The 18,752-nt window shown below is 30.2% G+C and overlaps 1 protein-coding gene across 1 annotated transcript in view; it reads left to right on the top strand.

The window, feature by feature from the left end:
- LOC129962199 (cytosolic carboxypeptidase 6-like) overlaps nt 1-18,752 on the top strand; it is a 93,194-nt gene that overhangs the window by 73,879 nt on the left and 563 nt on the right. The window contains exon 6 of the mRNA XM_056075939.1: nt 17,073-17,191. Within this exon, the coding sequence (XP_055931914.1) occupies nt 17,073-17,191 (119 nt within the window). The remainder of the gene's footprint in view (nt 1-17,072; nt 17,192-18,752) is intronic.

Raw genomic sequence — 18,752 nt, 5'->3', positions numbered from 1 at the left:
TTCTTTACTGTCATACAATATGCATTTGAAATAAAACAGTCATTTTATTTGAAAGTTAATTTTCTGGAAGTATTTTTTTTATACCCAGATACTAAACTTTCATCCGGATTTCGTAATTTGCTGAATTAAAATTGGTTTTTTATATAAATGAAATAGAATCATAAAATATATTCTCAAGTTTATTTTAGTGCATAACAGGAATTTCTATAATAAATTTTGTACCATTCCTTCAAAAATAATATTTTCTGGAACATTCAAAATCATTTAAATCTGTAAAAAACGCCAGATCTTTTAAGAAATATTATTAAAAATATATGCTTATTAATCCGAGAATATTAATCATTCATTCTATTTAACAATAATATTTTAATGTTTTTTATTCACATATAAGCATATATTTCGTATTATATTTCATGTTATAATTAAAATTACAATTATTGAGGATATTTTGAGGGGGAAGTGATTATTTTCTAAATGTCATGAAAAACCATGCATTATTAAGTTACACTTGATTAATTATTAACTTAATTTAAAATTTTATATAAATTGATTATTAAGTATCCTTAATTATCTAAGCGGAAAAATATTTATTCCCCAAATTATAAAACTATAATATATATTTACTTGAAAATAAATATTCATTTAGTATAATTCTTTCTTATAATTTAAAAAATACATATATTTAATACAAAGCAACTTTTCATGAAACCAGACTTAAAATTAAAAGAAATTGACTTTGTGAAACTCGATAGCATTTGTCTCAAGCGAATTGCATTGTTTTTCCATATTAATTTAGTACTCCTGGAAACATGAGAAGTTGTACTTATTAAAATGTTAGCCTTCCTTTATTTGTCTCAGCTGATGAATTGATTCTAAAATAAAGTATTCGCAATCTTGTAGAATAAGAGCAGAGAATCGTTAAATCATCTAATTAGATCTTAAGTTTCAGTTTTCTTTTCTAATTAACATTATTAACTTTTCACAACTTCCATCGAGAAATAGTTCCGCGTAATTCCCCATTAATTTTACTAAAATCAGTTGCTTTTGCTGAACTTGTGGTGCTCATTAAGAAATTCTCTAAGAAGAATAATGGATTTCATTGAAGTTCTGTCTTTGATGTTGATAATGCATTAACTTGAAGATTACGTTATTGAATAGAGAAACTGCTTTTTTTTTTCTTAAGTAGGAAAAAAATATGGATCGCTACGAATGTATGCATGATTTTTAATTTCAGTTCATTCGTTAATTCGTCATTCAAATTAATTATTTTACAATCTCAACTCATACTTCTGATGTTGCGAGAGTTTATATTTTCCAAGCGTAAAATCTACAAATACAGAAACCCAAATGATTGCTCAGCTGCAAATGAGAGAAATCTCTTTCAGAAGAATATGAACACTAAATGATTCCCATGGTCTCTTTTGCCTACTTTCTGCATTCCTATTCGACGAGCATCATTGCTTGTTAATAGTTGTAACAAAGAAACCCTAATCTGAGCTGAAAGTCGAACTTCCATTAATATTCTTGGAAAAAATAATCACTTTAGAGAATACGCTGCCTATTTATATTATAAAACCTTTATATATAAAATTTATATACATTACAGAAGGGCAGATATTATTGAAGAGAAATGCGTTCATTTTAAAAAAAACATTTAAGGATTTTATTGTAGTATTCATTTAATTTTTAAAATTAAAAGACATTTTATTATGCCTTTTTGTATAACGTTTTAACTAATTTTAAGCTCCCAATTGAAGATGATTATGAAAATGTGGACTGTGAATTCGCACGCATTTTTAATAGAAGGAAAATATCAAATTAGTGATTGGACATTTTACAATTCTGAAACGTGGAATAGTCGTAATCAGGATGTAATAGAAACATCGATTCGATTTTTTCTGAAGACTCATAAAACTTTTAAAAAATCATATTGATCAGATTGAAACAAAACATCTCTATACCAGGTACCTGGAATGAGATTATATCTTTATGCAATTTGTTAAACATAGTTGCGTCGTTTTAATGTGCTTTAATAAACACTACAAATATAAGATGATAATTGACAAAAAAAGCAAAATAAACTGACGCTAAAAGAACAAATTTAATTTTACCTACACTATATTAACGTAAAAAAATACAGGTGGTTATCAAAATAATGGAAACACCTGTGAATAAAAATGACATTTTTGAATGCACTTCGTAAGCATTAAAATATAATAATAGCCAACAGTTTTTTTTTTATAAATAGCAATGTATGTATATATTCTGGTAATATATGTTAGCTTTATTAAAGTTCTGTAATTCTTGGAGTTTTTACAAAACCGTAAAATGTCGGACCTCGCAGATTTTCAAAGAGGCCAAATTGTAGGAGCCCGTCTAGCTGCAGAAAGTGTGACCAGAACATCCCAACTTTTAGGCGTTTCTAGAGGTGTGATGTCTAAAGTCATGACAGTATACACACAGCGTGGCAAAACAAGTCCGGCAAAGCAAAATAGTGGGTGGAAACAGAACCACAGTGAAAGAGACCGATAGGTATTCAAGCGTATTGTAATGTCTAAAAAGCGAACAATTGCAGCAAAAATGACCGCATAGCTCAATACCCATCTGGATTCTTCAAGTGTCAGTGATTATAGTTAGAAGACACCTTCATAAACAGAACATTTATGTTAGAGCAGCAATTCCCAAGCCACTTGTCACAGACGTTAATGATAAACGTCGTCTACAATGGTGCCACACTCACAAAACCTGGTCGATTGTTAAGTGGAAGAAAGTAATATGGTCTGACGAATCATGTTTCACACTTTTCCCTACGACAGGGCAGGTGCACGTTTGGAGGACACCTGCACAAGCGTGTGATTGTGATTGTCTCTCCATCTGTCAAGCATGGAAGTGGATCTGTCATATGGAAAGCTATGTCGTGGTTTTCTGTTGGACCAATCGCAATCCTGAAAGGGAGGATCACTGGAGAGAAGTATGAAGGAGTTTGCATCATAAGACCAGGATGATAATACTCCTCTTCTTGTAGCGAGACTTGTCCAATCATGGGTTGATGAACATGAGAATGAAGTTAAACATCTGCCTTGGCCTGCATAGTCACCCGACTTCAATATAATTGCACCGTTAAGGTCTATTTTAGAGCTTTCAATACGGAATTGATATCCTCTACCAGCATCTCTCCCAGAACTTTTACAATATCTCCTGGAAGAAACGTACAATATTCCTCTAAACATTATTCAACACTTGTAAGAATCGATTCCTTTGGCGAATCCAAGCTGTATTAAATACCAAAGGTGGTCCTACACCATACAAATAAAGGATTCTTTATAAATCTAAGTTGTTTCCATTATTTTGATAACCACCTGTATAAAGATTAATCAAATCAGATGGATTTGCAGGGAAAAAAGGTACTGAAGATTTTCAAAAGCAATATTGTAGAAAATTTAGATTTATTTTCGGAAAGACAATTTACAAAATATTTTTAAGAAGGCGGGGAAACGTTCTTATTTCGCATGAGCACTAAAAAAAGTTAAAGTACCAACGTACAAAAATGATGATCAGATAAGTGGAACTACGTTTTATTATATACTAGCCACCTTGGCGACCAGTGGGTTCGCCAGTATTAATGTCGCTAAAAGTTTCATTTCAATATGTCACTTGCTCTCTTAATAACTTTTTCAAAAAACTACTTTTAAACTTCAAATTTTGATAGCCATATAATTCACTCATTCTATTATGTAGGCCTTAAACTTTTCATTTTACTACGTATCTCTGAACTTTTTGCCATTGCCCATAAAGTTTGAAAAGTTAAGATGAAAATGTTAAACTGAAATTAAAAATTAATATAAAAGCATTTTTACTAATACCATGCATGTCTTTCATTAAAATATGATAACTGAAAGTAGAATCGTTCTACATTTAAATCTTATGCGCACTATTGAATAATTTTTTTAATTTATATAATATCTCAAAGGATTATTCAACAAAAAATTTCTCTTATTTATCATACTATTCAGTTTTTATTTTTATTTTTAAAAGGATTTAAATGGCATCAATAATAATATTTTAGTTTGTTTCGGTCTATAAATTTACTTCAAAAGGTTTAACTTTTAGACAGTCCTTTGATCCTAAGAACTCATATTCTGAGAAATATTCTTGGAGCTCTAACTTTTAAAAAATTAAATAAACATTTCTATCTTCTGCGATTAAATATGATCAATTTATGAAGTTTATATATAACAATTTTAGAATAATCAACATTTTCACACTCTTGGCCAATCACTCTTGAGAAACACTGGAAGATGATTGACGTATCAACTTTGAGACGGTCGATGAAGTGATCTAAAATCGCCCGTTTTTATAAAATACTGATATTCAGATTTTCAAAAGTCAGTCACTTTTAGTGACTGATTTAATTGATTTGAGTGTTACTCCTTTTATTTAAAATATTAGCGTCTCAAGAATATTTTGTTAAATATGATTCACCGAGCAGAGGATCTGTGTAAAAATTTAAAATTCCTAATTCTTTAGAGCATTTATTGACTCAAATTACATAAAAAAATATAATTTTTTACTTTATTTAGATAGTTTTGTTATCAGAAATATGTCAATTATTACAGGTTTACGAAGTAACAATTGGTCCCAAATTAGAGTGGATACCTTGTATATATGAAACCCATATTTGCCTTAAATGAAACTAATTTATTGAATTAATAATATATACAATGTAAAAAAGTCAAATATTTTCCTTAGATTTATTTTTTAGAAAATATATGTCATTTCATGCAGACACGTGCTGAAAATTACGTTTTTCTAGATTTAATTTCCAATAACAGTAATTTTTTTTTTTTTTAGTTTGAGCTTTTATCAATTTGATGGCAACACGTTGATAAAGACTATTTTATTTTTTTTTTATGCTCGTGGAGGTTAAGTTTTATTTTGCATAAAATAAATTCTTAAAAATTCATTAAAAATAGAAATTTAACTTATATGTTAAAATATTGGTATCATTAAAAAGCTAATTTTTTTATCTGTAACTTGATGCAAAAACAATGTTTTGCAATAATATTTTCGAATATTATTGTAAAAAAACCGAAATTTCGCTTAATTTTCAATTAATTAAAATTCGAATTAAAAATTTAAAAAAATCGCTCCGAGTTGCACATTCCTGACCTCGATGGTATACGTGTACCAAATTTGGTAGTTGTATGTCAAATGGTCTGGCCTGTAGAACGCCAACACACACATACATATTGAGCTTTATTATAAGTATAGATTTTTGTCTATGAGTGGAGAAATGCTATGTCTTTATTAGGTAAAAATGCCCATTATTATGCATTAATTTAATCATATTGTGAATTTCCTATTTTAAAAGTGAATAAAGAGTTATTCTTTTCAACTATTCTTCCAAAAAGTTTATTTTTGAGAGTTTTCATATATGCCAAAATATAGTATAACTGCTCTGGGGTGTAATGCAATGATGCGTCTGTTTCTCCGCAGTCAAAATTATTATTAATCGTCTAGATCTGGAGACATACTAGGAAAAGTACTTGTTCAGAGCAGTGAATAACATCTTCCCTAATCCAGTTAGTTGATCACTGGGACACTTGAGGTAGAATTCCATGGTTTTGACGTCATCTTGATCTCTCCACTCACGTAACTTATAACTTCCCGAGGTGGTTTTGATGAAAGATTTGGGAATTTGGATTGAGAATTAAAGTTGCCCTTGCTCTGCTACATCTTTGGCCAAATAGTCATCATGGTCAATAAGAGCTTTAACTTACGTTATCTTGATGTTTAGAATTGAATTTGATATATTTTTCAAGTTGCGTGATAATACTTTTACAGTTTGATGATGCCAAGATACTGACTCTATTTTCAATGTGAATTTCTATAGGTCTCTGATTTTATTTTTGCATAATTATACAGTTTCCTTGAGGTTTAAGAGTTTCGGTTCAGATACTATATTGTTCTTGTCTTGTATTGCTGTTGAAATGTCTTTAAAAAATGCGCACAATTCTAACCTATCTTAATGTCAGTCATCAGTGAAAATATTTAAATTAAAATTTATACTAATATTATTGCTTTCATATTTTAACGAGATTTGAGTGGAGTGTAGACATAGAGAAAATGTGTGGACCAGCCCTTTGCCATCCATTGTAGGTCTTGGGTTTGGATTCTTGAGTTCTTCGAAGGAATGGAAGTTGGAACTTGTTAAGAGCTGTTAGTCTTGCTTTATAGTAGATCTGAAAATACAGTTTGGAGACTCCACCATCTGCAATGGGCATAGCTGCGATATCTCCAGAAAAAGAAAGAAGGAAATTCTTTTAACCAGACAGTTTCCTCTTCACTCGTCCTGATGGATTCAAACACCATGTTGTTGATACATCTATCAGCAAGCTCTATAATCTTGAAAAACTTCAGTATTTTACCAAAATTTCCCAATTTTTACCCAACTATTTTGTTAAAGTTTTGCTGGAGTTGATGGCTCTCGCATCTAAGCTACTGAATATGAATATTCTGTAAACAAGTTTATGCCAATAAACTCGTTTGATTTTCTTGTCTTCTCTGTAAACTGATGTACCAATATCATAATTGCTAAAGAGTATGTAATTGGTCTTTTTAGAAAAGACGTTTGTTTGCATCTGGCCATTGGCAGAATTGGTCCATTTTAATCTGTTCTCTGGATTCGGCTTTTCGGTCACGAAAATTGATCTTAAAGATCTGAATATGTGTACTGGTTAATTATTTTTGATGAAATACGTCATTTGCGAATTAATTTCTGAATGCATGAAATATGCATCATATTCCATTAGATGAAATATGATGACAACCCTGTTTCTGGCCTCTCATGTGTCTGCCTTCGCCTTCTATAATACAGAATGTGGCTTTTCTGTTTTGAAGATAGCTAGAATATATAGAAAAATTACTGACTCTCCGGCCGAATATGGCAGATAAGTAGCCAGATATCAAAATGGCCGGAGAAGGATAGACTTCCTGCTTTATCCAAACCATTATAAACTCACTTTCAATATCAAAAATCGTTGCTATTCGTGTTTTCTGACCATTTAGCACAGACTAAAATTTTATAACTCTTTGTTATCTAAGCTTTAACATTTTTTACAGGAAAAATAAATCTATGAATAAAAATAGTATACATATTTTAAAATAAGTTTTAAAGCCCTTAACCTTAATGTATAAAATATGAAATTATACGCCCTGTACAGGTGAATAGTATATGTTCAAAATAAGCAATGCTTTAATTTAAAAATATGTCTTAAAATATCACGTCTTAAAATATTTTTTATATTATTCATTGATCTGTGATTGCACTAATATGAACGTATAGGTCAATCATGAAATAATTAAAATTTACGTTTTTAGGTTTTAAAAAATTTTACGCCTTTTCAAAACGAATTATTCCTTATATTTTTGTAGAAGATTATTGCTAATAAAATAGTGTACTATATTTTAAACTGATTTTATTTAATTATTGGAAATATCTAATTGTCTAATCTGAATAAATTATCAATTACTAGCCTAAAGAAATTATCTTATTACAGATGAGCATAATGTAGTTTAACTAGCCTAGTAATCGGCAGTTCATTATTATTATAAATTAGTGTAATAAAATTTTGAATCCAAACAAAATAAAGCTTAAATTATGATGCCTGTAAAACTTTGAAATTAATTATTTATCTCGGACAAAATAATTTGTAGGGGGGGGGGGGGGAATACACTAAGCCAGAGTCATTCGAAATGATTGCAGTAATTAGTGAACAATGCAAAATAACCTTAGAAAACAATGATCGTTGCTTTTTTTAACGATTAATAAGTAGCCATATATTAAACTAAGTTGTGTTTAGTAATGAAGTATGACAGAACAATTGCGAATTCTTTAAATAAAAGACGATCATTAAAATTTTCAGATGTAGTTTTTGACATTAAAATTAGAAGAACAAAGAAATTCTTATTTGAGCTTAATATAATGGACATAAAATTAATTATAAAGGAAAACTCCAAAAGAAGTAGAGAGAAATATGTTAATTTAAAAATATTTATGTTTATTTGAATAAATATGACAGCAAAATAAAAGCGTGCATAACTGTTTTCTTGTTGATGTTCCGGTCTTTAACAGTCATTTATTCAAAGTACATTCATTAAAATAAAAAATGTAATTTATTTTAAACAGATTTATATTTTATTTATAAATTATTTTCATTTCTATATAATCTAGGATTTGCAAATGTCATTAATTTTGCCTTTCATGATGTAGATTCAGAATTTAGAATATATTTCTCATTTAATTACTCATGACAAATTTAATAATATATTAGCATTTAAGCTTAGTAAAATTTATGGATGGCTTATGGATTCTTGAATTTCCAAGAATGAGTTTTTCAAAAGAATAATTATGCATCTGTGAAAGTGAATAAATAAGTTTTATAAAAATATTTTCGAATAGAAATATTTACTTTAAATTATTATTTATCCCAAATTATTTATCTTGAATTAAATGTAAACTACTTCACTTCAATTGGCCACATTTATATAGTTTAGAATTGACTACCATCTCATGGATTAAATTTGTCACAGAATCAATTCATACGATGTTACATGTCATATAACAAACTTAATTGCACTTATCTAAAAATGTTACCAAATGAATAGTTAAAATCCATGACAAAGTACAAATGCGCAAGTTATCGGACATGTTTCGATGTACTTATGCTAACAGGAATTAAGTTCTTTGTTTTAAATGCAATGTTTAATCTTTGTTTTAAAGATAGTATACTTTCAGCAAATTATGAATTACAAAAAAAAACCATCAAAATATTTTACAATGAAGATTTTTGAACGTACAGCTACTAAAGTTGACTCAAAAATACTTCTTGAGTAGCATATTCTCATTAAGAAAGGGTTTTTAAGTATTTTAAATAATTTTTAGTGAATTATAAATAAAACGGACGTCAAACATTTTTCATAAATTACCTAGGTGCTTATTATCGCACAAAAATCATTTTTATTCCAACATTTTGTAAAATGTATGAAATTAATGTTTCTATTATACCAGTTTATATGCATGCTATTTTTTGTTTAATTTTTTAATAATTAATAATTTGTGAATTAGAAATAAATCTAACGTTTAAAATTTTTTTATAAATTACCTGGGTGCATATTATCACACAAAAATCATTTTTATTCCAAAATTTTGTCCAATTTATAAAATTAAAGTTTCAATTATACCAGTTTATATGTATGCGAGTTTAGTTTAACTTTAATACACTTTTCGAAATTAATCTTACGCAAGATTTGTTACAATATTAAGAATAATTTTTATTACCGTATATAGAAATTTAAACCAACAGCATGGTTGCACCAAATTATTCAGTCACAGTTTTTACCATTCTTAACATTATAAAAAAATTGCCTCCTTCGAAACTTACATATAAACCAGAACTTTTAATTTCACTTTTAATAATTAATATTATGATGATGCTTTTAGGCTGACATTCTTTCGATGAATTTCGTGATGTGAAACTTGTTATGAACGTGCAGGACTAATTCAGTCAATCCATATGAAAATAAAAGAGGGAAACTGAGTCTAAAACATTACTATACTATAATATTTCGAACTAGAGGTTCACACTTTACTGCAAATTTTTGTTATTGCTTTTGTTCTTGTAATTGTTTCTGTTATTAGAAAAGAGTCCAAATAATCATGAAATAAATACTGTTGCTTAAAAGTCTTCTATACTTGAAAAATATTAGAATTTTGCTTTCCTGGATCCCTTCGCACATGGGTATTTCTGGAAATGAAATCGCAGATACAGCAGCTAAGTCAGCGAGCGTAATTTTGCCCCAACGTATTTCTTATAAAGATATGCGTACAGCTATTATTCATTGGTGCTATCGCCAGTGGCAAAATCAATGGGACATGGAAACTAACAACAAACTTCACTTTATTAAACCACAATTGGCCAACTGCTCTTCAAAACTAAGCAGGAAATATGATGTAATTTTATCCCGACTACGCATTGGTCACACTCGCTTGACACATAGATTTTTACTTTTTACCGAGCCACCGCCAGTATGTTATAATTGTGGAAATGTTTTAACAATCCGACACATTTTGATAGAATGCGCAAGTTTTACCGATCTTCGTTGGAAGCATTTTAAGTCCAACAATTTTACCTTAGTTTTTTTATTGGGTGAGTCGCATCATCCAAACGTTTTTTCGTACTTTAAAGATGTTGGTATCATCCATGAAATTTAACTTGCAGTTTTAATACCTTGTTTCCTTAACTTTTGACTAGTTTGAACACTGTCAGTTGCACTTCTCGTAACGATAAACTACTTTTTATCTTGCTGTGAAAATTTTAAGTTGCTTCGGCGCAGCATATTCTGCAACAGGATCTTGCGCCAGAAATCTAAATCTAAACCTAAACTGTTGCTTAAAACAAAAATGTTTCTGCCCACTCATAAGTAATGTTGTTCTGCTTGTTTTATAAATAGTTTTCAGTGAGTTATACTAATGTGATATTATAATTATATGATATATGTAACTATGCATGGCGTCTAAACTTGCATCTATATCAATTATTCGGTTGAATCTGTCATTAACATATTGCTCTTTATTTATATTTTGAATAAAAACATTTGTTATTATTCAGTTTTTGACTGATATAATGCAAAAGATAAAGGTAAGTGACTTACGAGAATTTTTCTTAAGTAGCCTTCAACATTCCGGATTGATTAGCCATTAAGATTAAATTCGTGCAGCTACAAGGCATTTTGATGCTTAAGCTTAAAAAAATATTTGGTTGCTAATCAAAATAATTACATTATTTATTTTTATTTGACCGTTTAATATGACCACCAAAGCATTGTAAGCATCTAACTAGTTTTTGGATGTTAAAAAAGCATTGAAGTTCAAAATAATTAATAAGTTTTTAAATCTATATCAACACATTGCTATGCTTTTTTAGGCATTATACTATTTTTAGCGCACTAATGTATATATTCCTAAATTAATTTTATAAAATAAAATATTTTAATTAATAATCCTGTAAGACTAATTAAATATTTCATAAATTTAAAAAAAATAATAAAAGTTTTGATTAAAGTTTTGCTAATAAAATTAAACACAAATAATTCAAATGCAAGCAGAAAGTATTTATTAAAAATTAACTTTTAGACTAAATTAAATTTTCCATCAAAGGACTCATTTTATATTTTTGACAAAAGTAAGAGGCAAAAAAAAAAAATTCAGACATTCGAGCCTATAGGCATTGCACCATAATAATATTCTAGGTTTGATACATCTATCTTTAATTTTAAAATGTACGCTTATCATATAACAGCGATAACTTGCGCACAAAAAATATATATATTTAATATCACCGAATATCGATATGTAAGCCCAGTTGCTGAAATATTAGAAAATATTTTTGTGAAATATATTTTTAAATATGTTTAAAATTTATTTATATTGAAAATAAACTTTTAAGGAAATAAAAATTGAAATGAATGAAAACAATTTTTATTTTAAATTGACGCAGAAATTGTTTTTATATGATAATGTACACCAATGTTGCCGAAAAGAGATATAATATTTTTGATAAATTTTTAGTTCAAAATCAAATTTGGATTTTAGGAAATCCATTTATAGTGAACAACTACTACCCCATTATTATAAGCAGAACTAACTTCCTTCCAAATTTGATTGTTGTAGCTCCAAGGGTAGCTCTATTGTAAAGCATTTTGAACAACTGCGCATTATCTACATCGTCTGACGCCATTGACAGCTAATGTGCCAGTCTATAAACATTATTATTTCATATAAAAAATCATTTATTTTTCACTATTATAAGTAGCAATTGAAGATTGGTCAATAAATTCAAATTTGAATTCATTAAAGTCACATTGTGTTTGTCATGGAAGCAAAACTTCTCCTTTCTATTGGAAACGAACCCTTGGTTTAAATTGAATTATTTTATTTCATTAATGAACTACTTATAATGCAATCCTTATCTTTTCGAAACTGTAGCAGTATAATTTTAATTGGATGTTTATAAGCTGGAATACTATCTATAAATTATATCATGTGACTCATGATTAAAAATCATTCAAAAGTCACAACACGCATGAAGGAAATACGCTCACAATTCTGTAGAAGGTAAATTCTTGAACCTGGAGCTACCAGATAAGGCAGATAGTTACTTTTTGGTCATAAAAGTTCACTAAAAGACGGTGTTTTTTTTTCTCCAAAAATTTAAACAGATTCTGAATTCAAAATTAATTGAAATAATACATTATTTTTCTTTTTCACTTCGGATCATATTATTGCAAGAAAACCAGTTTTTACTCTTTTAAATTTCAATAAAATTAATTTTTTGTCAATAATAATTTTATTTCCATATTTTTTTATTAAATTTTTAAAATTAGTTTTAAATTCATCTATATTTTCCACTCTTTTAGTTACTGGATTTATACTCACGTGTGCTGCGTGAATATAAATCCAGTACTTTATTCATCTTTATAAATTTAAAGCATAAAATGAATACAAGGAATAATAATAATGATAATTTTAAAAGATAAATAAAAGTAAGTATAAAAAATAAAATAAAAAGATTTTTGAAATAAAAAAAATTTTAGATTAGATGTTTGATTAATCTCATTTAATTTTTTTCTGTTAATTTTTGTGAAAGGGTATAAATTTGAAAATGTATATTTTAAATTTAATTCTCGATTACATCATTATACCCAGTTAAAAAATTTTGCATAAATTGATAATTTATGAAATAAATATTAGAATAATCTCACATACTAGTACAGAGCTATAAGGCAAGTAAGAATTGTATTATTTGGATTTTTCTGGTGCAAGAAGCGTGAAAAAAAAAAAGTAAAACCATATTATTGTAAAACAGTCAAAAAAGAGAAATATAAAAAAAATACTCTAAAATGTTTTTAGGAATTCAATGAGTGATTAAAAGTTTATTAACATTAAAAATGTAAAAACTTAGTCAGGAGGGGTCTTATTAAGTGAAAAAGCTAATGGAATGTTAGACGTTTGAAAAAGTTACAAACGCTGGGGAAAAAAATTCGGACATTCTGACAGCACTTATTACCAGCCGTTTGGTAGTCACATTGCGAGCGAGCGCAGTGGTAGGTGTTTATTCAGCAACAAGGGAAAAAGGGTAAATTTGAAATGCTCAATTCGTTGCGAGTAAAATTTATATCTATTTTCTTGTTTGTTACGAGGGTGGGATGAAAAGTTTCCGGCCTAACAAGGAAAATAAAAAATATATATTTAATAATTGCTATATTTTTCAACATAGTCCCCTTCCAAAGATATACACTTGCTCCAGGGTGCGATAAGGCTTGGATCCCCTCTCTATAAGAGAGGATCTATTTCTTCTAAGGCCTCAAAGTAGGAATTCGTCATTGAGATGACTTCGGTATCCGAACAGAATTTCCTTCCAGATAGATATTTTCCAGATTGGAGAAGAGGCTGTAGTCTGAGGGATCCATATCTGGAGAATAGGGTGCATGAGGAAAAATTTCAAATTTCAGTTCATGAAGTTTTGCCATCACAATGGCAGCCTTGTGAACGGGAGCATTGTCCTGTCGAAACAGGTCTTCTTCTTATCCAAATCTGGTCTTTTATCTTTGATTTTAGAATGCAGTTTATCCAAAAGATTAGCATAATATTCAACAATGATGGTCCTGTCTTTTCTACACTCATGTCCAAAATTAAGGTCACAAACATAAAATCTGCGAAAAATGAAAAACTATTCACTGTGTTGCCACGAAATTTGGCACAGAGGTACACTACAATGGAAGAAAGAACATAGACATATAACAACGTGGAAAAGATTTTAATTTGGAATTAAGAAACAGGATATATCAAAAAGTGTTACATTATGAATCAGAGATAAAGCATTTATCTCGGGAAAATTCCTGTCTAATATTGAATGTGACCACCGTGCACTGCTATACTGGCTTCACAACGAGCTTTCATACTGTTTATGAGGGTGTCAATAAATGCTTATAGCAACAAAGCCCACTCTTCCGAAAGCGCGACTTTTAACTCTTGGAGGGTATTAGGAGGGGGGTTACGCTGTGCAATGGCTCTTCCGAGACCATCTCAAACATATTCAATAGGATTGTCATCCGCAGTCCTAGAGGGCCAGTCCATACGTCGAATATCCTCTTCCTCAAGAAAATCATCAACGATCTGGGCTCTGTGTGGAAGCGCGTTTTCATAAGCGCGTCCATAAAAATGAAGTCTGGGCCAAAAGCACCCAGGAACAACCTCACATAGGCTTCAAGGATCTCATCCCTATAGCGGGTGCATTGACGCTATAGCGATGTGCATTGACAGTACCCGCATCGAAGACGTGCAGTGGCGTACGTCTGCCCAACATTATGCCACCCCAGATAAGGATTTCTCTGCCACCAAATCTGTCGATTTCTTTTAAGTAGGAGGGATGATAGCGAGCTCCTCGCTCTCTCCAGATGAATATTCGACACGTGTCACTCTGTGTGGTAAATCGCGACTCATCACTGAAACGAACACGCCCCTAATCTTGCTGTGCCCAAGACTTGATATGTTAGGCACCACAACAGCCGGGCTTTTCTGTTGGATGCAGTCAAAGGGACGAACTCAAATGGTCGCCGGGCATAAAGAGCCCTTTCAGCTAGAAGTCTGTATACGTTTTGTTTGGAAATTCTTATTCCAGACGCAGCAGCAAGAGCATGAGCAAGTTGAGTAGCCGTTGTCAGCCTATGCCGTCGTGCGCTTAATGCCAAATAGCGATCCTGTGCAGGCGTCTTTGCTCTGAGACGGCCTTGGACAGCCTTCCTGGTTAGAGTACCACTTGTTTAGAATTGATTCCACAACTTGGATACCACATTCGGTGCCACTTGTAACCATCGAACCACCTCCGCTTGAGACTGCCCAGCTTCAAGCCTACTAACAGTTCTCCATCTCAAGACATCGTCTAAACGATTATGAGAACTCATTCTCACTGGAAAAGGTTAAAATTTTTGTTTTAATGCAATATTCACAAAATTACAGGCAAAAATCCCAAATGCCTAAACGGTCTAATTTTAGTAGTTTCCCAAAAACTAATGCTAAACAACATTTTTTCTCACAAAAAACGGTTAATATCGTGTTAGCGGTCCTTCACAATATATAAAATACAATTTGTTTAAATTTTACTGGTAGCCATTTAGAATTACTTTGAAAAACATTTTTGTGGCCTTAATTTTGGACATGAGTGTAGATAATCCAATAATTAAATTCCCTTAACGTCACAAAAAACTGTTGCCATAAACTTTCCAGCAGATGACTCACTTTTTGCTTTTTTTGTGTGTGCTGATTTGTCCTTCGCTAGCCACTGTTTTTATTGCTGTTTGGTCTCTGGTGTATAGTGTCGGATCCATGTCTCGTCCGCAGTAACGAAACGCCTCAAGAAATCAGTTGGATTTCAAATGTACAGCTCCGATAACGTCATTCGCTGCAGTTTTTGATCCAAGAGTGGGGCCGCTGTGGCCTGGTGGTAAGATCTCGGCTCTTGAGCAGAAGGGTTTCAGGTTCGAGACCCGATTCCACCAAAGAACCGTCATGTAAAAGGGTCTGTTGCAAGTTAAATCTGTAAGGGCCAAACGTTCTCCTGTTGGTGTGGTGTAATATGAAGAGGGGGATACCAGCTCAGGTGTCGTCCTCATCATCTGACCGCGGTTCAAAATTACGAGGTCCATCTCAAAATACTCTAGTGTTGCTTTACAATGGGACGTTAGTATAACTAAACTAAACATTCATCCAAGGTCAGCAAACGCGTCACCCATCTTAATGACAATTTACTCATACCCAAAATAACGTTTAAAATATGGTATGTTCGTTCTTTGGGTATACCAACAGACTCTGCAACCTCCGTTAATTTCAATCGGCAATCATTCCTAATATTTTTGTGAACTTTTCTAACGATTTCGGTTGTAGTGGCTGATTTTGATCTTCCAGAACGCTTCGCATCCAGAGTGCTTATCGACTACGTTTAAAATCCGAAACCCATGTTTCAACAGTTGTAAATGAAGGAGCAGATTCTCCAAGTGTATTATATACCCACTTTTAATATCCGTTGGAGATAATACTTTTATAAAAAAAATATTTAACATACCTCGCATTTCAGCTTTCTCCATACTCAATTAAAAGCTAAAGAAGAACGCTTTAAAACAGCACAGTATAAAAACAACCAAACACAAATTTTTGAAAATACGCAAGAATTATCAAATAAAGAAAATATTTTGAAATAATTTAGTCAAAGTAATTCTTGGAGAGCCAACTCTAGGTCAGGCTTGAAACTTTTCATCCCACCTTCGTAATAAAGCCCAAGATTAAACAAGTTTGATAGCATAAGATGTGTTGTTCGTCTCAAGGTCCCATTGAGACCGCTATCTGAAAGGAAGTATTTTGATGTTGTTCACAGAGATCGTGATTAAGATTGGAATAATCGCCAATTTGGCTGTCTTCTCTGTCTCCTCCTTATTTAAAACTTTCCACATGAAATGGTATCGAATATAATAAAAGAAAACAATCAAAACAAGAAATAAATTAAGGCAAGTAAGGATCGTTTTACAATATTTAACAGTGAATCCTAAAAATAGACTTATAGACTTGGCTCGTTTCACAATATTTAACTGTGAATCCTAAGAATACAGTTATATTATTGGTGTTTATTTTGAATACTATAAATTTTCCATAATTCAAATTATTTAAGGTAAGGTCATATATAAGGTAAAAGATAACTTAGACGCAATTTTTTAAATCAGATATCTGTGATTTTTTCTGATTTTTTTTATCAAATTTGTATAATCAATCTTTTAATCAGTCTGTTCCTATACGAAATACTATTATTAGTTTGTCTATCAAAATTGTTTTTTGAAAAATAACTGAATTTTCAACTAGATAACATTTAATATAAGAAAAATCTTTCGGTCAAATAATTTGCTGTTTTCCATTAACTACAAATAAGCAGTAAAAATTCATTTTGATTCTTTTCTTCTTTCAGATTTTTAGCGGGTTTTTTGAACGAAAAGGTAAATTGTTACACTTTAGAAGTGAGTTTCCATGGTTACGAAGTACCGAAAGGAAATTCTACCACCATCCACGTCTACAATGAAGAAGAGTGTATCCTTTATTTCAGTGGTTCTTAACCTTTTTAAGCGGTGAAATATATATAAAAGAAATATATATAAAAAATCTTCAATCCTGCGATGATGATTTTTTTTAACTTACAAATTTTTTATTCATTTTTTTTAATAATAAAGATAAACAAAAGTACTTTTCGATCCAAGGAAAATTTAATTAATAATCAAGTGTTTTTAATAATTTTTATTGACCAAATTAAAATATATTTATAACTTTTTGAAAATAATTGACATTTTAACTTATTCCTAAAAAAAAGAAATATCAATACATATGTTAAGTCTTTTAAATTTTAAATGCAAGTCATACAGTTTTAATGAGAACCGTGTGCTTGAATACATTTTGAAAGATCTTCAAACCTCGGTTGAATGCTTGTCAGGGAGCACCTTATATCTATTTCAGAATTTAACTTGTTCCGGTAATTGTTTTTAATTACACACAGAGCCAAAAAACCAGCCTCACACATATGTTGTTGCAAAGGGCAATAATACTTTTAGGGCTTTTTTTAACAATTACTGGTTTTTCAGTTTTTAATTTTAACCAGAAAGCACATAAAGATTCAGTGTTTTTGTAGAAATTGTATCGAAGTGCTTGGTCACTTTGTATTTCTATTAATTGTTCTTGAAATTGATTAATATTAACAAATTCCTCGTGCAAATCAGTTACATCAAAATTAAATGGCATTCGAACTCAATTATATTTGGAAACATCGTCTGCAGGGAAATATCGATCAAAGTCTGCTATTAGTTTTTCTAAATGATTAATAATAATTTTCTGTATTTCAAAATCTGTGATATCAATATTATTGTCTTCAACAAGTAAATTAAGAGTCGGGAATGAAGCAAGTTTCTTTACTTCAACCTTATTTCTCCATTTGAGTTTATTTTTAAAACATGTCATTTTTTCAGTTAATTCAATATTATGATTACGTCCTTGCATAGTCGTATTTAGATTATTTATTTCAAATAAAATATCTGACAAATAAACAACTTCAGTAATCCACTTCAACTCAGAGAATTTAGATGCTAATGGGTGTTTCTTTTCTGTCTGAATGAAAAATGTTTGAAACTTTTTTGGTTCGACTCAGCGCGACCCAAGAAATATGCTTCGCGACCCAATTTTGGGTCGCGACCCATAGGTTAAGAACCGCTGTTTTATTTGAATATAAACAAGCTGAATTTGAAACCTAACTTTTACAGACACTTTTTTATATGTTATAAACTCATCTGAGAATTTAATTATATCTTCTTTCGGAATTAAGGTTCAAAATAATAAATCGAGAAATCGATGAAAGAAATTAATCAATAACTATTTATTTCGATCTGAAATTAACCTTTAAAAAATTGTATTATTGTAAATTATTCTAAATAGATTAAAAATTTCAAGTGAATGGTTTTTTTTTTTTTTTAGATATTCTCAATCATATTTTGAGATTATATTAATTCTTATAACAATATATCAGAGAGGATTATTTTTGAAGTGGAGCTTCATTGACAATAAATGCATTCATAATGTACATTTTTATTTATTAAATAAATATATG

Source organism: Argiope bruennichi, chromosome 2, assembly GCF_947563725.1.
Source record: "Argiope bruennichi chromosome 2, qqArgBrue1.1, whole genome shotgun sequence".
Taxonomy (NCBI): Eukaryota; Metazoa; Arthropoda; class Arachnida; order Araneae; family Araneidae; genus Argiope; species Argiope bruennichi.
The sequence above is the reverse complement of the archived record's forward strand: the minus strand, read 5'-3'. Positions and strand labels throughout refer to the sequence as shown.